The sequence below is a fragment of the Panthera onca genome, chromosome D4 (genome assembly GCF_046562875.1).
Source record: "Panthera onca isolate mPanOnc1 chromosome D4, mPanOnc1 haplotype 2, whole genome shotgun sequence".
NCBI classification, from domain to species: domain Eukaryota; kingdom Metazoa; phylum Chordata; class Mammalia; order Carnivora; family Felidae; genus Panthera; species Panthera onca.
In genome coordinates, this window is record NC_138351.1 from 7394344 (window position 1) to 7421452 (window position 27109).

Consider the following 27109-nt stretch of genomic DNA (forward strand, 5'->3'; position numbering starts at 1 on the left):
GAGTTTTAACCAGATTCATAACACCCTCAAACTTTTCATTCTAAGTATGCAATATGTAAAACATAGATTTAGTCTTGAAATTAAAGAAAAACTCAAAGAACTGTTATAATAATATGTACCTTTAAAAGGAGTAGAAATTTTACAGCCATTAAAGCTGCGCTGGGCTGTAGGAGCAGTATTTCAACAAATCCTACTAGGCATGACTGCAAAATTCAACATGCAAACGAGTAATTTGGAGAATGTGGAATGTGGATCACTTATAAAAGAATCTGCTGGATCAGTTATAAGATGAGTAAGATCTAAGGATCGAATGTAAAACACGGTGACTCTAAATGATAACACTATTGTAGAACTGAAATTTGCTAAGAGCGCTTAAACATTCTCACCAAAAAAAAAAAAAAACAAAAACAAAAACGTAAATAAAAAAGATAATCATATGAGGTGATGGATGTGATAATAAACTAGATGGGGGGAATCCTTTCACAACGTATACATATATCAAACCACCATGATGTACACACACTTTCAATCATCTTACAATTTTATAAGTTAATGAAACTTCAATAAAGCTAATATTTTTAAGAGAATCCCCTGGAGAACAGGTGAAGACTGATATTTGTGGACTTCACTTCAGATTTACGGAATCTAAATTCTTGGGTAGCACTTGGGGCGCCTGGGTGGCTCAGTCAGTTAAGCATCCAACTTCGGCTCAGGTCATGATCTCATGGTTGGTGGGTTTGAGCCCCGCGTCAGGCTCTGTGCTGACAGCTCAGAGCCCGGAGCCTGCTTCGGATTCTGTGTCTCCCTCGCTCTCTGCCCCTCCCCCACTCATGCTCTCTTTCTCTCTGTCTCAAAAATAAATAAACATAAAAAAAATTCTTGGGTAGCACTCAAAGATCTTCAAGTTCAACAAGCACCTCAGGTGATACTAATTCAAGCAAAATACGGGTCAATATGTGAGAAATACTGCTTCAGAATTATGTACACACACAATCTGAGGATCTGCTATCAGAAATTATGCCTCCAGGTGTTCTTTTCATCCTTCTGACTTTACTTAGCCTTTTCAAAATAAATGAATCAAATAATTAATAGGTATCAAACCCCTGTGATATTTTGTGTAGTACTCCAACTCTTTCCATAATTTTTTTAAATTCTAAGATAAATCAGTACTTGGGATGTAATGTACAATATGATGACTATAGTTAACACTGCTGTCTGGTATACAAGAAAGTTTTTAATGGAGTAGATGCTAAGAATTCTCATCATAAGGAAAAAAAAGTTCTTTTTCTTTCTCTTTATTTGGTACCTATACAAGATGATGGATATTAACTAAACTTACTGTGGTAACTGCTTCACAAATATATATAAGACAAATCATGATGCTCTACACCTTAAACTTATAAGTGCTATTTGCCAATTATGTCTCAATAAAACTAAAAGAAAAGCCGGAAAAAAGAATTTCTTTTATCTCACAAAGTATGTGTTGTACACAAGGAAGAACAGTTACCCATAGAAGTTTTAACTGTGATAAGATCAAAAAGTATCAACACACAGAAAATACAATTAACTATAGAAAAACTCCCAACTGTTCATATTGATGTATATGGATTTGCATAAGGAAACTACCTGATAGAGCTATAGATGTCCAATGGGGTTTGATCCTTCTCTTTGGCTAGTCTCATCATATCTAACACTGCCATTCCAAGACATTCTTCCTGCGTTTCATGAGTCACCGGTATTTTTATCCATCCATGTAAAAAATCATGCCGCCACTACAGGAAAAAAATTTAGAAGGAAATATACCTTAAATTTCACTATCACATTTTAATCTACTATCGTATTTTAACCTATAATTTCTAGAACATATGCATTTAAAAAGAACGTCACCTCCTTCCTTGATGTCCAATTATTTTGCCATAAAATTTTAGTAAAAGTTTTGTCAATGGAAACTGATTTAAACTGGGTTCCCCATTATACAGTACATATGATGTCAATCTATTTCACTGCTTATATCTTCCCAAGTTATATCCCCTACATAAAAATTACCCAAATTAAAAGACATTAATTAATTAAATATGTCCTGAGTTCCACATATGTTCAAAGCATTATACTAAGGACTGTGTGAGATACAAATAGAAGTCTCCCTCAAGGAGACTAAAATCTAGCAGGGAAGCTAAACACATAAAGTATTATAACACCAGATATCTACACTAAGTGCCACACAACACATGTTTCAAGGACTTGAAAAGAAGTTGAAATTATACCAGTTGAGATAATCAGAGAAGGTTTCATGGAAAATTCAAAATTTCATGTAGTCTTAAAAGATGAAGAAATTTCTGATATACAAAACAGGGTGATAAAATAGAAGGAATGATACAAAAACAAAGCACAAGGCATATTCACAGGTACAAACAAGTTTGGTTGGGCAGACAACTTATGTAAGGGAATAGTGTGGACTAAACCTTGGAAAACTAAGTTGGAGTCAAACTGAAGGTACCCTTGAATGACTTGATCCTAACAAGCAACAGACAACCATTTTTTTAAAGCATCAGTTTCTCACAGCACCTTTTCTTAAAGCATCATGCCTCTTCCATTGGTAGACATACCAATGATAATAAAAAAGTGCTTTAAGGAAATAATGTGTATTCAAGGAGACTCTGTAAGAGGTACAAATATGAGATAACAAGGATCTGATGTAGGGAACAGAAGACACTAAAAGAGTTTGAAAAAAAATGGTAACGTTATCATGATATAAAAAATGAAGAAAAAGAAAAAACAAAAATTTCAAGATTTTGGTCTAGATGATTTAGGAATATGGAAATCAGACTGAACATGTAATGGGAGAAAAGAACAGCAAAACATAAAAAGCACCAATATTCTAAAAAGTAATAGCAATTTTCTTGATAAGAAAGGTAAGAATTACAATATTAGCTGAAATACCAATGTTTAACCAAGGTTTTAAAGAAACAATATGGAGGGAATATACATTTTTTGCTGAGTATCTATGAATTCATTAAAGGTTGTCACAGGGCAGCAATTTATTTATTTACTGAGGTGCTATAAGACAATCCTCAGAAGAAAATGAATTTAAAAGGGACATCTGGGGCGCCTGGGTAGCTCAGTGGGTTAAGCGTCCGACTTCGGCTCAGGTCATGATCTCGCGGTCCGTGAGTTCGAGCCCCACGTCGGGCTCTGTGCTGACAGCTCAGAGCCTGGAGCCTGTTTCAGATTCTGTGTCTCCCTCTCTCTCTGACCCTCCCCTGTTCATGCTCTGTCTCTCCCTGTCTCAAAAATAAATAAACGTTAAAAAAAAAAAATGTAATAAAAATAAAAAAAATAAAAGGGACATCTGATTTTTGGCTTTTATTGGCTTACCTTTCCCAAATCTATCTTTCTATAGTAATATCTTATGTACTTTATACTTTAGCGGCTGAACTTTTTTTAGTTATTTAAAAATCTCAACATATCTTATACTTTGATGATGGCACCAGTCAAATCTGCTTTATTTAGTCTATAATATGCATATAATCTCACCTGGTATCAATATGAGCTGGATAAGTTAATTACTACCTTATGTATTTTCTGGGCACAGATTTAGAGAAATAGAAACATTAATAGAAAATTACATGTGGTATTTATTATCTAGATACAACTTAGGATTCTATTGTGAAATTATTTTGCTGTGCTAGGTAAGAAAATTCTTCCTAGGAAGACAAAATTAGAAATCATCCACAATTTTTCTTGATCATAAGTATGAGATATCACAGTATTAATACTACGGTAAAGCAGCTGAATAAACAGTTTAGGAAAATCGTCTTCTTAATGGGATTTAAATTAGCACGCCACCAAAATAAAAACCAGTTCTGCAGCACAGGTGACATAATCATAAAAGAACATAAAGTCATAACCTCATAGTATCTATTCTCAAAAGCCTATCTCTCTTTTTAATGGCTACTGAAACAAAGGTTTTAAAAGCTACTGAAGCTATCTAAAAGCTGGGTGGTGGTCAAATTATTTTTGACAAGAGCACCAAGATCATTCGATGGAGAAAGAAACAGTTTTTTCAACAAATGGTGCTGGAAAAACTAGATATCCACATGCAAAAGAATGAAATTTGGCCTTTACCTTACACCATCAATAACAGTTAACTCAAAATGAATCAACGATCTAAACACAAGCACATAAGAGCTAAAACAATAAAATACTGCAAGAGAATATAGGGGGAAAGCTTCATGATACCGATTTGGTAATGATTTCTTGGACATGATACCAGAAGCACAGGTAAATACAAGAAAAAAAAATCAGATTATATCAAAATTTAAAAGTTTTGGGCATCACAAGACACATCAACAGGTGTGAAAGGCAATAGACAGAATGGGAGAAAAGATTTACAAATCATATGGCAGATCGGGGGTTAGTACCCAGAATACATAAAGAACACTTACAGCTTGACAACAACCTGATTAAAAAATGGGCAAAGGACACAAATAGTAATGTACCCAAAGAAGATGTACAAACCTCCAAAAAGCTTAAGAAAAATGCTCAACATCACTAATCATTAGGGAAACGCAAATCAAAACCACAGTGAGATATCACTTCACATCCATCAGAATGGCTATTATCAAAAAACCAGAAAGTAAGTGCTAGTGAGGATGTGGAGAAACGAATCCTTGGGCAGTGCTGGTGGAATGTGCAGCTGCCACAGAACACAGGGTAGCAGTTCCTCAAAAAAATAAAAAATAGATTTACCATGTAATCTAATAATTCTACTTCTGGATACATATCCAAAGGAATTGAAAGCAGGATCTCAAAGAGATATTTGTACACCTATGTTCACAGCAGTGTTATTCATAAGAGCCAAAAGGTGGAAGCAACCCAAATATTAACAGATAAATGGATAAACAAAATGTGGTCTATACGGTGGAATATTAGCCACCCTTAAAAAGGGAGGACATTTTGACACGCTATGACATGGATGACCTTGAAGGCATTATGTTATGACAAGTCAGTTGTAAGAGAGGAAATGCTGTATAATACCACTTACACGAGGCACCCAGAAGAGGCAAACCCAGAGACAGAGAGCAAAATAGCTGCCAGGGGCCAGAAGAGCATGAGGCATTAAACAAGAGACCTTGTTTAACAGGTATGAAGTTTCAGTCCAGGAAGATGAAAATGTTCTAAAATGAATGGTGGTAATGGTTGCACAATAATGTGAATGTACTTTAATGCCACTAATGTGTCCATGTAAAAATGGTAACTTTTACTAAATATATTTTACTAGAATTCAGAGAAAGTTTCTTGTTCTCATAACCCAAAAGAGAAATATCTTCCAGTTTGTTGCTCACAAACTGAACCAGCTTTCTTAGATATCTTAGAAATATGAGCCGTGAGCAAATGCACCCCAATGTTTATAGCAGCACTATTGATAATAGCCAAATTATGGAGAAAGCCCAAATGTCCACTGACTGACAAATGGATGAAAAACATGTGATACATATATACGTATACATACATACACACACGATGGAATATTACTTGGCGATCGAAAAGGATGAAATCTTGTCATTTGCAATAACGTGGATGGAACTAGAGTGTATTATGCTAAGCGAAATAAGTCAGAAAAAGATACACAATTTCACTCATATGTGGAATTTAAGAAATAAAACAGATGAACTTAAGGGAAGGAAAGGGAAGGGAAGGAAAAACAAGATAAAAAGAGAGGAAGGCAAACCATAAGAGACTCTTAAACACAGAGAACAAAACAGGGCTGCTGGAGGGATGTTGGGTAGGGGTGTGGGCTAAATGGGTGATGGGCATTAAGGAGGGCACTTGTTGGGATGAGCACTGGGTGTTGATGTCAGTGATGAATCACTGGGTTGTACTCCTGAATCCAAGACTACACTATATATTAACTAACTTGGATTTAAAAAAAAAAAAAAAGAAAGAAAGAAAAGAAATGTGAGCCATGAGGATCTGTGTAGCTATTTCCTATGATATTTGCAAATCGGATTCAGAACTCCTTACTCTGACATTTTGGGAATAAGAAGAGCATATCTTTACTCAAAAGCACTAATAAATTTTTTCTTTAGTTTCTACTCCTCAGTCTTATGGCACATAAAAACAGAAGTTATTTAATGACATAACATTTCAATTATTGTTTAAATTAAGGTAACAATAAGAAAACATTATAAAATGTTCAAATACACTACAAAAATTTAATACAGCAGTATTAATGAACAAATAACTAAAACACAGCTCTCAGATCAAGTATTAACATCTAGCCATCCTCTTATGAGGAGCTAAACACACTATTGTTAACTCACTTTTATATAGTTTCCTACTTTTCTTTACATTTTATTACTCACTATTTAAGTCTGAAATTGTTCAGGAATAAAAAAAATTTTTTTTCTCTAAATTAATTTCGCTGTCTTATATTCCAGACACTTATATCTACGTGAATCATGTGCTATAACTCAATCTGAACTTTGTGAAATCCTTAAAATGTCACAAAGCATTAAAAAAATAAAATAAATAAAAAGAGCTAATTAAGGGAACCTTTATAAAATAGATTTTATTATTTATAAGTTATAAATAATAAATTAAAAATTAGTGATAAAAAGATTAAAAACTAGTGATAAAAAGAGTCAATTTTGTTACCTTTCTGTACCTGCTAGGCAAGACAGAACATCAATTTTCCCATAGATGAAGATTTTCCTGATGAAGAGCTACAGAACACAGCAAGATTCTTATCATTTAACACGTATACAAGTAAGATAATATAATTATACCTGAGCAAAAAGGTAAGACATGACAAAGTCATCAAGAAGAGGAGCTTCAGCACCTCGAGACACTCCATGCCGATAGGTTCTGTTGCTGCCATTACAATACCAGTAAGGAAAGTAAAATCTACAAGACAAAACATTCAGTCAGCCTCCAAATAGTTCAAATATAAACATACTATGTACATATAACCACTTCCAGCATACTGAAAGGTATTATCCCGTAATCAGAAAACACAGCTAACAGTGTTAAATACTAGGTAGGGACAAAAGAAAATCTGGGTAAGACCATGATAATAGTATAGACAGAAGATACAAGAAACATAAGTGTAAAATCAATATGCTTTTTGCCTTTTTTTTTAAGTTTATTTATGTATGTATGTACGTATTTATTTAGAGGGAGACAGCGTGTGTGTGTTAGGGGGAGAGGAGCAAAGAGAGAGGGAGAGAGAATCCCAAGCAGGGTCCCACAAACTGTGAGATCACGACCTGAGCCAAAATCAAGAGTCGGACACTTAACCGACTGAGCCACCCAGGTTCCCGTGAGCTGCCTGCTTCTATGCACAGAATGCAAAAGCAAGAGGAAACAGAAAAATGTAGAAACAAAATATTAACAAAAAATTGTTTTAATATTAATCCAGTGATATCGGTAGAGGAATCTGAAAATGCTAACTGGTATGAAAACAATGGCTTCTTCTTTTAGGAAATGGAGGTTAATCACCACAGGATACCACTTCACACCCCTCAGAATGGCTAGTATCAAAAAGACAAGACGTAACAAGTGCTGGCGAAGATGTGGAGAAAAGAGACCCTCCGGGCACCGTTGGAAGCATTGTAAGTTGGTGCGGCCATGACGACAAACGGTATGCAGGTTCTCAAAATACTAAAAATAGAAACGCCATGCAACCCAGTAATTCCACTACTGGGTATTTACCTAAAGAAAATGAAAACACTAATTTGAAATGGGACAGGCACCCCTATGCTTACTGCAGCATAATTTACAATAGCCAAGATATGGAAGCAGCCCAAGTGTCCATCAACAGATGAACAGATGAAGTGTGGAATACATACCTTATGGACCATTACTCAGCAATAAAAAAGAATGCAATGTTGCCAATGACAACATAGGTAGACCTAAAAGGTATTATGCTAAGTGAAAGAAGTCATACAGAAAAAGACTAATACCATATTCCACTTATATGTGCCAACTAAAAAGTGAAACAAATGAACTAAAATATAAAAAAGAAACAGACTATAGAGAAAAAAACGGGCATTTGTTTTGGGGAGTGGAACACAGGTGAAATAGGTCAAGAGGATTAAGAGCTACAAACTTCCAGTGCCAAAATAAAGAAGTCATGGGGATGAAAAGTACAGCATATGGAATATAGTCACTAATACTATAATAACTATGGTGACAGATGACAAGTAGTCTTGCCATGGTGAGCATTTCATAATGTACGGAATTGTCAAATCACTCGGTTGTATACCTGAAACCAAGAGTATGTCAACAACACTTCAGTACAAATGAATGAATCAATGAAACAAGCTAAAAACTTGTCCTTCAAAGAAACAAAACATATCCTCTATTGCTCCATTTACACCTTTACTGAGATATAATTCACGTACCTTAAAGTTTACCCATTTAAATCATACAATTCAACATGTTTTTTAGTATGTTTGAAACATTGTACAAACATCCCACAATCTAATTTTAGAACATCTTCATCCCCCCTAAAAGAAACTCCATACCTACCAACAGCCATACCCAAATCATTCCAACTACTCTCCACCTCTAAGTGACCACTAGTCTATCTCTATAAATTTGCCTGTTTTGAACATTTTATATAAATGGAATCATATAATATGTGGCCTTTTCTACCTCCTTTCATAAGCATAATATTTTCAAGGACTATCTACATTATAGCAAACATTAGTATTTCATTCCCTTTTTAATGCCCAGTTAATATTTGATCGTATGGATAAACCACATTTTGCTTCTTCATTCATCACACGATGGACATATGGATTGTTTCCATCTTTTTGGTATTGTGGATAAGGCTGCTAGGAACAGTATGTACAAGCGTAAGGGCGTGTGTGTTTTCTACATCCATCTTTTTGAAGAACAAACTGTTAAAGTGGCTGCACCAGTTTACATCTCCAACAGCAACATATAAGTGTCCCAATAGTTCAGATCCTTGACAACACGTGGAGAGTTTCGCTAAGTTAGTCTTTGGTATTGCTGACTTGGCGTCCATTTTGTTTAACCAAGAGGCCTGCAGTGACCTTAAACTGACACTAGCCCCTTCATGCAAGTGCACGCCCTACACAACAGCCCACTGAGTCACAAGCAAATGTGAGTTTCTGATAAAACTTCCCCAACACCTTTGTGATCAACAATCTCCCCTGTGTTCCAGCACCTAACCCTTAAAAGCCCCTTCAATAAGACTCCCATGTAGCTTACCAAAGACCAGCTCTTCCTACTTGAATCGACCAAATTGGGCCTTAGGCAAGGAACCCCAAAGCACTCTACCCACAGACCCTAGGGAAGCCGTGTGCCCTGGGTCCTATGTCTCTCTCTGTACCCTGCCTTGATCTCTCCATGTGGCCCCTCAAGGTATGCTGGATACCTCCAGAACCTTTGAGTAATAAACTTTTCTATTTCAATTTCTCTTGTGCTGTTTTTGAAGCATGGCTCACCATCCAACACCCCGTGCCCTATTTCATGAGTAATAATTAGGCAAATTCATAACAACTTGTTATTGTCCATCTTTTATATCTTTGTCATCCTAACGGGTGAACTGGTGTCCTGCTGTGTTTCTGATTTACATTTCTCTAAAGACTAATGATGTTGAGCATCCCTTCATGTGCTTACTGGCTATTTGTATGTCTTATTTAGAAAAATGTCTATTCAAATCCTTTGTTCATATTTTCGCTGAGTTATCTGTCACTGTACTATTGAACCGTTAAGAATTCTTTATGTATTCCAGGGGTGCCTGGGTGGCTCAGTTGGTTAAGCATCTGACTCTTGATTTCTGTTCAGGATACGATCTCATAGTTCATGGGATAGAGCCACAAGTTGGGCTCCATTCTCTCAGTGGAGAATTCTTTATGTATTCCAGATGTAAGACCTTGATAAGATATATGAGTTACAAGCATTTTCTTCCATTCTGTGGGCTGTCTTTTCACATTCTTTTTTCTTTTAAAGCTTACTTATTTATTTTTGAGAGAGAAAGAGAGAGCATGCATGTGAACAGGAGAGGGACAGAGAGAGAGGGAGAGAGAGAATCCCAAGCAGGTTCCACGGTGTCAGCACAGAGCCCAAAACAGGGCTTGATCTCACAAACCATGAGATCATGACCTGAGCCAATCAAGAATCAGATGCTCAACTGACTGAACAAACCAGGCACCCTTGTCTTTTCATTCCTGACAGCAACCTTTGATGCACAAACATACATTTTGATGAATCCCAATTAACGTACTTTTCTTTTGTCACTTGGGCTTTTGGTGCCATACTGAAGAAACCAATGCGTACTCTAAGTACAGAAAGATTTACTCCTATATTGCCTTCTAAGAGTTTTATAGTTTTAGCTCTTAGATTTAAGTCTTTGATTCATTTTAAGTTAATTTTTGGGGGGCACCTGGGTGCTTCAGTTGGTTGAGTGTCCAACTCTTGACTTCAGCTCAGATCACGATCTCACCATTCATGAGATCAACCCCTGCGCTGGATTCTGTGCTGACAGTGCGGAACCTGCTTGGGATTCTGTCTCCCTCTCTCTCTGCAAATAAATAAACACTCCCCCTCTCAAAATAAACAAACATTTTTGAAAAAGGCATTTTGGGGTACCTGGGTGGGTCAGTCAGTTAAGCATCTGACTTCAGCTCAGGTCATGATCTCACAGTTCGCAGGTTCAAGCCCCGCATTGGGCTCTGTGCTGACAGCTTGGAGACTGGAGCCTGCTTCTGATTCTGTGTATGTCTCTCTTTCTATCTGCCCCTCCCCTGCTCATGCTCTCTCTCTGTCTCTCAAAAATAAATAAATAATAATATTCAAAAATAAACATTAAAAAAATTGATAAGGGAAAAAATTTGATAAGGGAAACAATTTTTAATTCTTGAGAAGAGATCAGCAAACTCTGGCCCATAGCCCCATTCTGGTCCACTGTGAGATTTTATAAATAAAGTTTTACTGGAACACAGTCATGCCCATTCATTTACTTCTTATTCATGGTTGCTTTCACACTTTAATAACAGAGCTGAAGAGTGAAAACAGAGATAGTATAGCTTCAAAGCCTAAAATATTTACTAATGGCCTTTTCAGAAAGACTGTAGACCTCTCCTCTACAAACATTCTCAAAGCAAAAGATACACTTACTAATTGCAGAAAGTACAGTCATTACAGGAAGTAATAAAAAAAATACTCCCAATAAAATATTGGTATTTTGCCAATCTACGGAGCATGTTAACATGCTTCTTTTAAATAATACAACTTTGGGGGCACCTGAATGGCTCAGTTTGTTGAGCATCTGACTTCAGCTCAAGTCATGATCTTGCAGTTTTTGAGTTTGAGCCCTGCATCGGGCTTGCTGCTGTGAGCACAGAGCCCATTTCAGATCCTCTGTCTCCTCCTCTTTGTGCCTTGCCCCCACTCACGCTCTCTCAAAAATTAAAAAATTAAAAAAATAAATAAGTAAAAATAAAATAAATGATACAAATTTGTAAAGTCTTAAAACCTGCATAAAAGTCTTACTTTGGATAGATTTAACCCTAGGTACTTTGCATTTTTTGTTGCTATTAGTTGTTAACTTAAATGACCTCTTTTCTGTTTGTGGTGTACAGAAATAGTTGATTTCTTTTAATGTTTGTTTGTTTATTTATTTATTGAGAGAGAGAGAACGCACGCGCGCACAAGTGAGGAAGAGGGGCAGAATGAGGCGGGGGAGTGAATCTTACACAGGCTCCACGCCCAGTGTGGAGCCTGACATGGGACTCGATCCCATTAAAAATCAAGAGTCAGGAAGAAAAGAAAAAAAGAAAAAAACAATCAAGAGTGAGACATTTAACCAACTGAGCCACCCAACTGAGCCACCCAGGTGCTCCAGAAATAGTTGACTTTTAACATACTGATCATATAGATCTAGCATTCTGCTGAACATTTATTATTGATGCCTATAAATGTGTTTACATTTTCTATGTTAACAATCACAGCATCTCCAGATAATGACTCTTTGCTTCTTTGTTCTCAATTACTAAATATTTTGTGTATTTTTTTGTCTTAACTGTATCTGTTGAGAACTCCACTAAAATCCTAAATAGAACCAGTGGTGGTGGCTATTTTTGTTTTTTATCTTGTTTGTGATTTTAGAGACTGCTTCTGACCTCTTACCATTTGAGAATATTACTTGCTTCTTGCCTTTGGTAAATATCCTTTACCCTTTACCATGGTAAGGATATCTCTCTTGAATTTTAGTTTTTTAAGGCTTCCTTTTCTTTCCGTTTAAAAATCATGAATGAGTCCATGTGCATTTTTACTATGTAACACTGACTCTGCATGGAATGAATCTATTTCATAAGAGCCGCAGATCAAATGTATTTCTTTGTTTTATCATTTTGAGTGGAAAATTATTAAATAAATTAATAATTTGCGGCTGCAAATAACACTGGCAAAATCATACCTCTACTTCACTTCAACTCTAAAAAAATTATATATTTTTTAAAGCTTATTTATTTATTTTTGAGAGAGAGAGAGCACAAGTGGGGAGGGCAGACAGAGAGGGAGAGAGACACAGAATCCAAAGCAGGCTTCAAGCTCTGAGCTATCAGCACAGAGTCCGACGCGGGGCTCAAACTCATAAATCGTGGAAGTTGGACGCTTAACTGAATGAGCCACCCAGGTGCTCTACTAAAAAAAATTATTAAAAAGAGATGGGAGATTACATTTTGTTGCACAAAATATTGAATTTCCTAGGAAACCAACAATATTCCAAATTTTATTTGGATTTTATTCAGGATTTTATTAGTAAAGGCCATTCACATCCTTTTTAAAATTTAATTATAATACTAAATGGTAAAGTAGCATCCCACCAGAAAAGTTCGGAGCATTCTAGTGAAAAAACATTTATAAACACTTCCCCTAGTCGAGAAAAAGTCTTAAATGAAGCTCTGGTCCCTGTTATTAAGTGCTCTGCAATTTAAAGATATGTCTGGGGGCGCCTCGGTTGCTCCGTCAGTTGAGCGTCTGACTCGAGATCGGCTCAGGTTGTGATCTCGCAGTCCTGAGATCCAGCCCCAGGCTGGGCTCCAGGCCAAGCGTGCGGCCTGCTTGGGATTCTCTCTCTCCCCTCTCTGTCCCTTCCCCCACTCATAATAGATAAACTCAGAAAAAATGTACATATATGTTTGATAATTTCTCTCACTTTGCCCTTTAACCACTAAATGAGTCACTTTACTGTAGAAAGTACCTTATTCTGTAGAGTACGTTGTGCCTGGTTGATTCATCTACATGGAAGACATGGTTGGGCGGATACCAGGTCCTTTCGGTTTCACTCATTAAAGCAAACATACTATGATACACGGGCGTGATTCCTAGGAAAGAGGTAAGAAAAGAAATGATTACAGACAGCAGCAAGTGCATTTATAGAACATCTGCAATTTGTAACAGGATTGAAATAACAACTCTTATTCGGCACAAGTGCAGTAGCAATTGCCATCTTTTGGTTCAGCATGACTTACAACTCAATTCTTAATTTAATCTTTTTCCCTACATTTTAAAATATGATTGCTGGAACTCTTTCAAGCAGATTTTTAAAAACATTTTATCTAATTTTTTTTAGGTATCTTGCACAGAAAGGTGAATTCAAATCTGTGTGTGTTTTAATTGATAATGAGAGTATCAACTAAACTATTTGGAGATCACTGAATACTTTTAAGAGAACGGCACAACAGTTTTTTTTTTAAATGTTAAATTTTACACAGTGCACCAGTAACTATACTTTCTGCACTTTTTACACTTACAAGGAAAATATTTTAATGTCATCTTAAACTGCAGGGGTATATGATTTTTTTTCAAAGATATTTTCGAAGGTACATTAACAAAGGTTTGAAGACTACTGAACTTTTTAAAAAGCATATGAAACAAAAAGCCACACAATTAAATAATGCACATTATGTCCCAGCACATATAGAACATTCACACATAGACACACACATACACATTCCAATTTTTTGGGGTCTAAGAACAAGTCTCCCAAAGTGCCAGAGAATAATCAACATGTTCTCTAACCACATTTCAGCTAAATCAGAAATGAATACTTAAAAAATTTTCTTTTAATTTTTTTAAATTCAAGTTAGTTAACATAATTAATCCTATATATTTGAAAACATAAGCCTCACAAAAACAAACGTTATTTTTATTCTAGTAATGTTTTGATCTTTTCCACTGTAGACAAGAATGACACCAACTCAACACACTGACAATAAAGATATAAAATTTTCATTTGAATTATCAACACAACTGTTTACTCATAGATATATAATAATTTCAGTAAGTTACATATAAAAACAGTATTGAGTGACAACTTTTAAACTGTATCCTTGTACTCTTTCTTGTATTTACACATACTTCTCAATATCCAGAGATTATAGGAGAAATTATAACAGAAATTAAATAGTATTTATAATGAACAATTAATAACATGTATTAAAAATCATGGAGGGGCGCCTGGGTGGCGCAGTCGGTTAAGCGTCCGACTTCAGCCAGGTCACGATCTCACGGTCCGTGAGTTCGAGCCCCGCGTCAGGCTCTGGGCTGATGGCTCGGAGCCTGGAGCCGTTTTCCGATTCTGTGTCTCCCTCTCTCTCTGTCCCTCCCCCGTTCATGCTCTGTCTCTCTCTGTCCCACAAATAAATAAACGTTGGAAAAAAAAAAAAATTAAAAAAAAAAAAAAATCATGGAGTATAGCTAAAGTGATACTTAAGAGGAAAAATTATAGCTTTAACCTGATTATATCAGAAGATAACAAAGAATGATCTAAGTTATCTAACTCAATACATTAAAAAACAACAGAATAATCTAGAAGACAGTTGAAAATGTGATAGAGCAGAAGTTAACAGAAGATTCAATAAAGAGAATCAAGAAAATAAAAGCTGATTATTTGCAATAACAAAATAAACAAGCCTTTGTCAAATCTGATCAAGAAAAAAAACCACAGATAAACACTAATGATTTTTCAAAAGTATAACTGACACACCTGGGTGGCTCAGTCAGTTAAGTGTTCGACTTTGGCTCAGATCATGATCTCACAGTTCATGAGTTTGAGCCCCATATAGGGCTCTGTGCTGAAAGCTCGGAGCCTGGAACCTGCTTCAGATTTTGTGTGTGTCTCTCTCTCTGCCCCTCCCCAACTCATGCTCGTTCTCTCTCTCTCTCTCTCTCTCTCTCTCTCTCTCTCTCAAAAATAAACATTAAAAAATTAATAAAAATGTTTTTAAAAGTATAATTATAGGTTATGGAGACAATAAGAGAATAAACAATGACAATAAATTTGAAAATGTAGACAGACAATTTTAAAGCCATATGTAATTTTAAAAAATGGATTCAAAAATAAAAAACTTCAGGGGTGCCTGGGTGGCTCAGTTGGTTGAGCGTCCAACTTCGACTCAGGTCATGATCTCACAGCTCATGAGTTCAAGCTCTGTGCTAACAACTCAGAGCCTGGAACCTGCTTCAGATTCTGTGTCTCCCTCTCTCTCCGTCCCTCCTCTGTTCATGCTCTGTCTCTCTCTCTCTCTCAAAAAAAATAAACGTTAAAAAAAATTTTTTTTAAGAATTAAAAACTTCAAAAGAACTATAACCATTAAAGAAACTATCTACTTACAAAAATAAAGGAGAAGAAAGGAAAAGGAGGAAAGAGAAGAAATAAGAAGAAAGGAAAAACCACCATGAGGCCCAGATAAAATTTATATACTAGTTCAACCAAACATGAAAGACAATTCCAACCTTCAGTATACTGTTACAGAGAACAGAAAAAGAGAGAACAGGGAAATTAACATACTTTGTGAGTTTACTTGGACCATGATACCAAAACCAGCCAGATATCATAATCAAATAGACTCACTTACCAAAATAGGTACAAAAATCCTAAATATTTAAAATTTTAGCAAGCCAAATCCTGCAATGATTCTTAAAAAATAAAAAAAAACCTAAGATAAAGTTCATTTATCCTAGAATAGCAGAGATGGCTAAATTGGAAAAATGTAATTCTTCATAACAATGAATCAGAGAAAAATCTGAAAATAGCAAAATGATATATTTGAAAAGCTGTGTGGTGACTACAGTGATACATATTTTTCTATGTGAAGTATTACTTTAAATATTTTATAACAAAAAATCAGAATTAAAAAAGCAAAATAAAAAAGTGAAAATGGCAAAAAAGTGGATATAAATTATTCACAATAGAGCAAATCCATGATTAATAATAATTAAAAATAATTAATAAACATGTGAGAGGATGGTAATACCTAGCGTTGAATAAAATGTGAGTTAAAATTATGTGATATCACTTTATATCCATTCAACTAGCGAAAACAAGAGGGATAACATCTAGGGCTGATGGGATGGTGGGGGACCATGTTACATAATTGCTAGAAATGTCATTTGGAACAGATTCTAAGTTGGCACAAAAACAGACGCTCTGATCAACGGAAAAGAACAGAACAGAAACCTCAGTCATTTTTAACTCTTTCCCTACACACCCAATCAAAGTTATTTTTATTTTTATTTACTAAAAGCACTTAAATGTGCTTCTTCTTTTCCAAACCATTATCTAAGTGTGATTCGGGTCCATATCATTCTAGAGCAAGGACAGTCAACATTCCACTAATATTAACAGAGACTCTATTACATAATAAGCACAAAATGGGTACAGGAAATACAAAAAGGAAAAATAGTGCCTAACTTTAAGGATCTCACATTATAAGAGATGAACTCAGAGATGCCATTGGAGAACTATAATTCAAAAGGGTCAGTGCCATGATAGTAAAGACCACAAAAAAACAAATAAGTACAGGGGAGAAATGAAAAATATTCTTTGCTTGGCCAAATTTTATCAAGGCCCCTCTGAACCCTCCCAAACACGGCCCATACATGTTTTTCCTCGTAGAATCAAGTTTTAGCAAGAATCCTGCTAAGTCCATTTAGCAAACCACCTTAGATAGCTAATCAAACTCCTCACCCCTATTATCCTGCAGGTGATATCTGATCACATTGACCTGCCTTTAGCAAGAATCATATTAGGCTGGTTTACTCAGAATCCGCCCAGACTTGATGTCTACTCTTAGTAATTTTCCATTCACCAATGCCCTGTCAAACTTGTCCCTTGGCCACAAAACCCCACTTGTTCAGGCTGTATTCAGAGTCAAGCTCACTTCTATAATGGAGTATCTTCCCTATTACAGTAGTTTATCAAGTAAAATCCATTTTCATCACTTTAACTTCTATTCAGCTCTGATTTTAACAGAGGTAGGTCAGATGAAGTAAAGACTCCAGTGAAAGCTTCTGAAGAGGTAATGCATAAGCTGAAGAAAGCACATGAGGATCTAGCCATTCTATGTAATGGCAAGCCGAGCACATAAAATATCGCATAGGCATGGACGAGCGGCAGCAAATGCCCCTGAAGCTAAATTAGCTATGCAGAAAAGAGAGGTGCTATACAGCAGAGAGCTGCAGACACGATGAGCAGATCACCTGGCTGGACCAAGACAGGTTTGCTCTGTCTACTGCCCCAGAATAATTATTAATAGCCTGTCTTTACATCTCAAAAGTGTTCCAGTTTCAACAGTGATAATCTATAAAACATTAGCTTAAAATCTGATATGGGTAAAGTCTGAGTTCAGGTATTTACTAGCTAGGTAAACTTGTGGTAGTTAATCTCTCTAAGCTTATGCTTCATCTTCTAAAGGATAAGGACAGAAATCTGACTTCAGAGGATAGCTGGAAGGAAAAACTGTGATAATGTGGATAAAGTGCTTAGCAAAGTATATGGCACATAACATAGGTTCTACTGTAAAGATCCCAAGGGTATATCCTATCTGGGCTTCGTCAACTGTATAAATAAACAGGTTTTTGTTTCCCCTAACTGAATAAGCTAGAATGAGGCAGATTAGTATTTTTCAAAATTTAACGTTCATCATAACAACCTGGAGATTGTCTTTTGGCTTCCACGGTTTTTGTTGAAAAGCTTGAAAAGCATGATTTTTGTTGAAAAAGAAAAGATTCTTATTCACTGATTCTGGCAAGGGGCCTGAGAGAGATACTGCATTTCTAAACAAGCTCCCTGGTATTACTGATACTGTTAATTCACGGACCAACAGACGGATTTAACAGGATACTACATACAACAGAAGATAGGATTAGTCAACAGAAGGCAAGTCAATAAAAAAACAAACAAACATAAATTGAAGCACAAAAAGTAACAGAATGGGAAGAATGGAACAGAGGATATAAAAGGCATGTAAGACAAAAAAAAAAAAAAAAAAAAAAACACACACACACACACATAAATTGAAGCACAAAAGATAACAGAATGGGAAGAACTGAACAGATATATAAAAGGCATGTAAGCCATGTCAAATGGACCAAACTCACATGAAATTGAAGAAAGCGCAGCCAAGAGTTTTCCAAACCTAAACACACACTGCCCTACAAATTCAGCAAGCTTAGAGAGTTTAAAGGAAAAATAAAGACAAAGAAAACACACAGAAAAGACATTTCAGATAATTAGGAGCGGAAGGTATCTGTCACCAGCAGACCTGCAACACAAGCAATACTGAAAGGAGTTCTCCAGGCTGAAAGGAAGAGATGGCAGATGGAAGCAGGGAGCTACAGGCAAGAATGAGGAACAAGGGAAAGGATAAATATAAAAGAATAATGATTGTTTAAAGCAACAATAATATAAGTGTCCTGTGATGTCTACAGAAGTAAAACACACGATAAATATGGTAACAACACCAAAAATAAATAGAAGTAAACGGAGTTGGAATCAGATTTCTGGTTGCTACATTACAAATTTGAAATGGCCAACATTTCAATGTTCAACCAAAATTTATAAAGCAGGCATAAAAACAGGAAAGTATTCACATTCACCGGAAAAATTCAAAATTCCTTTGTTTTTGTCACTTGTTTTGGGTGGCAGTTGTTTATTGACTTTTCTAAACTATAAAGTCTATATTCTTTGTCATTTATAGTCCTGAAATCTCAGTTTTTTTAATTAGTGGGATTCTCTCTCTCCTTCTCCCTCTGCTACTCTCCCCTACTCGTGTTCTCTCTCTAAAAATAAAATAAAATCTTTAAAAAATAAAATAAATAAATAAATCTAAAGACATTTTAATTTGAAATGGGAAAGACGGAAAAACATAGCCCACGCAAATAGTAAGCAAAAGAAAGCTGGTGGGGCACCTGGGGGGCTCAGTCTGTTAAGCGTCTGACTTGGGCTCAGGTCACGATATCACAGTCTGTGAGTTCAAGCCCCATGTCGGACTCTTTGCTGACAGCTTAGAGCCTGGAGCCTGCTTTGAATTCTGTGTCTCCCCCTCTCTCTGCCCCTCCCCTGCTCGCTCTCTCTCTCTCTCTCTCAAAAATAAACATTTAAAAAAATTTTTTTAATAAAAAAAAAGCTGGGATGGCTATACTAATATCAGACAAAACAGATTTTAAGTCAAAAGTTTACAAAAGACAAAGAGCATTATGAAAATTTAAATCCTTAAGAAAATGTAAATATAAACATATACATACGTAAGAAATTAGCCCCAAAAGATGTAACATGTAAACCAAAAAATGAAAACTGAAATGAGAAATAGACAATTCAGCAATAATACCTGAAAAGTTCAATACACCATTCTCAATAAGACAGAAAAACGAGTGGTGCCTGGGTGGTTCAGCGGGTTAAGCATCTGCCTTCGGCTCAGGTCATGACCTCTCAGTTCACGAGTTCGAGCTCCACTTCGGACCCTGCACTGACAGCAAGTGCCTGCCTGGAATTCTCTCTCTCTCCCTTCTCTCTATGCCCCTACCCTGCTTGTGCTCTCTCTCAAAATAAATAAACTTAAAATTTTTTTAAAAAGACAGTAAAACGAGACTGAAGAACAATAAGAAAAAACAATAAGAAAAACTGAATTGTGCTATAAATCAACTAAGAGACATATACAGAATACAACCCCACAAAAGCAGAATATACATTTTTCACAAATGTAAATGGAATATTCACAAGAATAGGCCATAAGTTAGGTCACAAAAGAAATATGAATACACTTATAAGGACTGAAATCATCCAAAATATCTTCTCCGACAAAAATGGAATGAAACTAGAAACCATAACGAAAGAAAAACTGGAAAATTCACAAATGTGTGAAAATTAACACACGAACAATGGGTCAAAGAATAAATCACAAAGGAAATTAGAAAATACATAGAGAAAAATAAAAGCAAAAAAACCAACGTATCAAAATACTGGATTCAGCAAAACCAGATAGAGGGAAATTATACTGTAAACATCTATATTAAAAAAGTATAAAGATCTCAAATCAATAATCTCCCTAGATACCATTAGTAACTTTGAAAAAAGGAGACTAAACCCAAAGCCAATAGAAAAAAGAAAATAATAAACACTACAGGCAAAGAGAATAGAAAAGCAATTCAGGGGGAAAAAAAAAGAATGAAACCAAACATTGTTTATTTGAAAAAAATAAAGAATAGTGACAAGCCTTTAGCTAAACTAAACAAGAAAGAAAGAGAAAAGATCCAAATTACCAAAATCAGAAATGAAAGTGAGGACAACACTATCAACATTACAGAAATAAAAAGAATGTAATAAAATATGATGAAAAAATATTTGCCAACAATTAGATGACCTAGATAAAATGGAAAAATCCCTAGAAACACACAATCTATCAAAACTCATTTAAGAAAAAAGCAGAAACTATAAATAGACCTATACAAGATGAAGAGATTAAATCCATAATCAAAAACTTCCCAAGAGAAGCTCAGAACCAGATGGCTTCACTGGACAATTCCATCAAGCATTTAAAGAAAAATGACAATAAATCTTTCTCAAAATCTTCAAAAAAAAAAAAAAATGAAAAAGTAACGGTTCCTAAACAACTTAATTAGTCCAGCATTACCCTGATACCAAAGCCAAACAAAAACACTACAAGAAAACTACAGACCAATATCCTTCATGAATATAGATGCAAATTTCCTCAACAAAATAGTAGCAAACCACATCCAGCAAAATATTAAAAGAACTATATACCATGTACAGGTGGGATTTATCCCAGGAATAAAAGGGTGGTTCCAGATAGTAAAATAACCAATGTAATGAAAGAAAAAAAATGATCATCTCGATTTATACACAAAAAGTAACAAACTCTATACTCCTTAATGAGTTAAAAAAAAATACTTAAATAAGAATTGAAGGTAATTTCCTGAACCTGATAAATAGCACTTATGAAACACCCACAAACAATATCATAATCACCAGTGAAAGACTAAAAATCTATCCTTAAAATCACAAACAAGACAAGGATGCCTACCTTCACCACTTCTATACAACACTGCAATGAGAGTTCTAGCTAGAGCAATTAGGCAAGAAAATAAAAGACACCCAAATTGGGCAGGAAGAATCAAAATTGTCTTTATTGGCCCATGATATGATCTTATATACAGAAAATAGTTAACCCCTCCAAAAAAATGTCAGAGCCTATATATGAATTCAACAAAGTTAAAGGACATAAGATCAACAGGTAAAAATCAGCTCTATTTCTATACATGAACAATGAACAATCCAAAAAAGTATAATAAAAACAATTCCATTTACAACAGCATCCAAGTGAATAAAATACCTATAAATAAATTTAAGAGGTAAGACTTATACATTGAGCACTATAAAACACTGCAGAAAAAAATTAAAGAAGACCCAAATAGACAAAAAGATATTTCATGTTCATGGATTGGAAGACTTATTTCAATGAGATAGTAGTAGTCCCCAAACTGACCTATATATTCAATGTAATCCCTATAGAAATCTCAGCTGTCTTTATTGCAGAAATTGACAAGCTAATCATAAAATTAATATAAAAATTAAAGGGACTAGGAAAGATCAAAACAATTTTGAAAAAGAACAAGAAAGTTAGAAAACTCACACTGATTACAAAACTTACTACAAAACTATAGTGATACAGAGAGTATGGTACTGGCATTAAGACATATAGACCAATGAAACAGAATTGAAAATCCAGAAACAAACCCACTCATCTATGGCCAAATGATGCTTTGACAAGGGTTCTGAGACTACTGAGTATGGGAACTCACAGCCTCTTCATCAAATGATGCTGGGATTTGCATGTAGATATCCATTTGATACTGGCTTCTTACACTTCACTCAATACTTATAAAGTTTATCCATATTGTATCATATATTTGATACTATTTAGCTGAATATCATTCATCCATAAAAGAATAATGTACTGATACATGGTACAACATGTATGAACCTTATAAACACTATATAAAGTGGGGGAAGTCAGTAACAGGTGTATATTCACATGCAAAAGAATGACAGTGGATCCCTACCCTCAACCATCAGCAAAAATGAACTCAACGGGGCGCAAACCTTAAACTATGAAACTCCTAGAAGAAAGTGCAGGGGAAATTCCTCATGAACTTGATTTGGTAATGAATTCTTAGATATGACACAAAAACACAAGCAACAACAACAAAAATAAACAAATGAGGCTTCATTAAAATTAAAGATCTTTGCTTCAAAGAACACTATCCAGATCCAGACAGTGAAAAGACAAAACATAAAACGGGAGAAAAGATTTCCAAATCATATAGTATCTGATAAGGGATCTAGAAAATAGAACTATTAACAACTCAGTAACAAACAAACATTTTAAAAGTGGACAAAGGATTTGAATAGACATTTCTCCAAAGAAGATACACAGTTGCCAGTAAGCCAGGCAAAGATACCCAAAAGAACTGCTAATCAGAAAAAATATATATATCAAAACTACAATAAGATACCACTTTACACCCAATAGAATGGATAGAATTTTTAAAAGGTCATATAACAACAAGTGTTATTAGGGATGTGGAGTAATCAGAACCCTCACACACTACTGGTGAGAATGTAAAATGGTGCAGCCACTTTGGAAAACAGTCTGGTGGTTCCTCAAAAAGTGAACCATAGAGTTACGATGTGACCCACAATTCCACTCCTAGGTATATATGCAGAAATGAAATCATCTGTCCACACTGTACACAAATGTTCCTAGAAACGTTATTCATGACAGACAAAAGGCAGAAACAGCCAAAATGTCCATCAAATGATCAACGGTTAAACAATACGTGGCATTATCCACACAACAGCATACTATTCAGCCATGAAAGAATTAACTACTGACAGATGTTACAATATGGGTGAACTGAGAAACTTAACAGAAGACCATGGGGGAGGGAAAGGAAAAAAAAAAAAGGTTAGAGAGGGAGGGAGCCAAAACATAAGAGACTCTTAAAAACTGAGAACAAACTGAGGGTTGATGGGGGGTGGGAGGGAGGGGAGGGTGGGTGATGGGCATTGAGGAGGGCACCTTTTGGGATGAGCACTGGGTGTTGTATGGAAACCAATCTGACAATAAATTTCATATTAATAAATAAATAAATAAATAAATAAATAAATAAATAAATAAATTACATGCAAAAAAAAATACGGATGAACTTCATGAAAATTGTATGAGTTTAATGGTCTGGAGTTTCTCTCCAGATCACATAAATCTTTCACCTTTTACTAAAGATTTCCTTGGGGTGGGAATTATGAGTATAAGAAGCCAGTAATAAAAGGCCACATATTATATGACTCCATCTGTATGAAATATCTAGATAGACAAATTTATTGAGACAGAACATAGATTAGGGGATGCCTAAGACTAAAGAAGGAAGAGGGGGTGAGAGAGTGATAGCCAATAAGCACAGAGCTTCTTTTGGGGTGAAAAAATGTTCTAAAATCAACTGGAGATACTAAAAATTACTTTACCATACACTTTTTAAAAGTATGAAATGTATGATATGTGAATTATTTATCTATAAAGATTTTTCAAGAAAACCACAATGAGATACCACTTCACACCCACTAGTATGTCTATTATCAAAAAGAAAGGTCGTAACAAGTGTTAATCAAGATGTAGAGAAATTGGGACCTTCATACTCTGCTATCGGAAATGTAAAATGATGCAGATGCCTTGAAAACATGAGGGCGGTTCCTCAAAAGATCAAACACAAAGTTATGATATGACTCAGGAATTCAACTCCTTGTCACAAAAAACACATGTGGCCTGCATGATTCCACTTATATGAAATGTCCCAAGTGTACAAACTCTTAGGAGTAGATTTGTGGTTGGGGGGAGTTGGGGAAGACATGGAAAGTGACTGCTGATGGGTAAGAGGTTTCTTTCTGGGGGTGGTGAAAACTGACATGATTGTAGAGCTCTGTGAATATACTAAAAATATTGAATTATTTAACAAAAGAAGGAAGGAGAAGGAAAAGGAGGAGGGGAAGACGAAGATAAAGAAGCTCTCAAAAGCAGCTAGGTAAACCACCCATTACCTAACAGTGCCAGAAAAAGGCCAGCACTGAAGAATATAATAAAATCCAGCAGGCAACAATGTAAGTTACAAATTTACATTATAATATCCACCATCCAATAAAAAGTTGTTGGCATTCAAAACAGCAGGAAAATATGACCCATAACTAGAAGAAACATCAATCAGCAGGATAGCAAGAAATGACAGACATGGCAGAATTACCAACCAAGAAAGTTTAATCAGGTACTACGATATATTCCACTTAATAAAAAAAAAATGAGGAAAAAAAAATGAACATGATGAGGTAATGGCAATTATTAAAAAGCATCCCAAATAAAACTTCTAGAGTGAAAACTGCAGAAGGTAAGTAGATGAGAGGATACGGCAATTGAAACTTACCATTTTGCCCTTGGTACCCCCAAATTCACATCCTTTTCACATTAAAAATATATTCATTCCATTCCGACAGCCCCAAAAAGTCCTAATTCATTCCCGCATCAACTCAAAAGTCTAAAGTTCTAAGTCTCACGTGAATATCAACTAAATCTTATGTGAGTGAGACTCAAGGTACCATTCAACCTGAGGTAAACTGCACTCTGGCTGTGAGTCAGTGAAATCGAACAAGTTAAATGCTTCCTAAAACAGACATTTCTGCTCCAGAAGGGAGACAGAGAAAATAAGAAAAGAGTGATAGATCCCCAACAAGTCTAAAACCCAACAGGGCAAGTTCCATTAGACCTTAAGGCTCTATAATAATCCTCTTTGACATGATAAGCTGTGGTCAAGGACCCCTAGGACAGAGGGCTTGCCTACAGGACCCACTGGGGCAAGTCCTGTCCAAGCAGCTTTACCCGGCAGAGGCTGGGCCCCGAGGCTCCAGGCAGCCCAGTACCTAATGGTTTTGGGAGGCTCCATCCTTTGAAATCAAGGTGGAGGCAGCCACGTCCCCTGAGCCTGTACACTCTTCCCTGCTGGAAACAATACCCTCCCATCAAAGTTTGCTGCCTGCACCCTCTGGAAGGCAGGGGCTGCACCTGGGGCCGGCAGTGCTCCAACAAGAGCCCTCAGAGTGAGGCAGCACCAGGCAGCAAGCAGGTCTCCAAGCTCTGGCAGCTTTTGCTCTGAAAGCACTCTGCTCCCCAGGGCGGGCCCCGGCCCTAGGAGCTGTGACGGGAGAGGCCTGTCCCATCAAAGCTCCTAGGGAATGTAGAAACAGCTGAGCTACACAAATCTTAAATGGTCCACTGGCCACATCCTTAGTGCTCTCTTCTAACCACTTTCTCACTTTTTGCAACATGGAAAGACTGAGAATTTTACAAATCTTTTCAGTTCGCCTTCCTTTTTGCTTAACGGTTCCATCTTTCTGTTCGCGTTTTACTAAAGCAGTCAGGAGGAGTCAACCCACACCTTCGAGAGTTTGCTTAGGTAAATACATCTGATTTCTTTGCTCACAAGTTCTATTTTCACCAAAACACTAAAACACAATTCAGGCAAGTTCTTTTCCACTATGAAAAAAAGGAAACTTCATTTAAAATGGAGTAGGAAAAAATAAAATAAAATAAAATTAAATTAAAATAAAATAAAATTAAATTAAATTAAATTAAAATAAAATAAAATGAAATAATAAAATAAAATAAAATATAATAAAATAAAATATAATATAATAAAATATAATAAAATGGAGTAGGAAGCCCTGAAGGGGAAGCTCCCCCACATTACTACCTGCCCTAAGAAGCCTACATCACACTCCCTGACAGGAAGAGGCTTATTTTACACGCCCCAGCAGAAGGAAGACTTGCTCCCGCCCAGCAAAACCCAGCCAATAAGGACTCCGAGAAAACCGCTCCTCCCAGCTTCCTCCTTTCTCCTATAAAAGTAAGCCCTTTCCTCTGTTCTCTGAAGTTGTCTGTGGTTCTCTAGAGTTTGCTGGTCCCAAACTGCCATTCCTCTGCTCTTCCTAAATAAAGTCATTTTGCTGATAAAATAACTGGCTCTTTTGTTTTTTAAGGTCAACGCCACTTCACCAGGGTTGCTTTTCCTCTAATTTCCAGTAACATGTCTCACATTTTTGTCTGAGACCTCATCAGAATGGCCTTTATCATACATATTTCTACCAACATTCTATTCAGATTACTTATGTGTTCTCTAAGAATATTAAGACTTTCTCTACGGCTCTCCTCTTTTCTTTCTGAGTCCTCACCAGAATCCCCTTTAAAGGTCCATTCACAGTAAGATAGGCTTTTTTCTAACGTGTTCCTCAAAACCCAGTTCCAAAGCTACTTCTACATGTTTCGATATTTGTTACAGCAGTCCCCCACTTCTCAGTACCAACTTTCGAAGCATTCCATTCAGGATGCTACAACAAAAATACCACAGACTAAGGGGCTTATAAACAACAGAAATTTCTCACAGTTCTGGAGGCTAGGAATTAAAAACTCTTGGTTGCCTAATGAGCACCCATTTTCTAGTTCACAGAAACCCTCTTCTGATTCATTTTCTTACCATGTCCTCACATGGAAGAAGGGGTGACAGAGCTCTGTGGGGTCTCTTTTCTAAAGGTACTCATTCCACTGATAAGGGATCCACCCACTGACCTAATCACCTCTTGAAGGAACCAGCTCCAAATACCATCACATTAGAGCAATAGATTTCATCACCAACCTTAGGGAAACACATTCAGTCTGTAGGACGAGCCCAA

General features: G+C 36.0%; 1 protein-coding gene across 6 annotated transcripts in view; it reads right to left on the minus strand.

Moving 5' to 3' along the window:
• JAK2 (Janus kinase 2) overlaps positions 1-27109 on the minus strand; it is a 120817-nt gene that overhangs the window by 51518 nt on the left and 42190 nt on the right. For 4 of the 6 annotated variants that reach the window (XM_081790859.1, XM_060610194.3, XM_060610195.3 and 1 more), the window contains 3 exons: positions 13238-13361; positions 6789-6906; positions 1627-1772 (listed from right to left, as the gene is read on the minus strand). In XM_081790859.1, coding sequence (XP_081646985.1) covers positions 1627-1772; positions 6789-6906; positions 13238-13361 — 388 coding nt within the window. Of the gene's footprint in view, positions 1-1626; positions 1773-6788; positions 6907-13237; positions 13362-27109 lie in introns of those variants that run through there. The other 2 variants (XM_060610199.3, XM_078436068.2) reach the window with 2 other exon arrangements.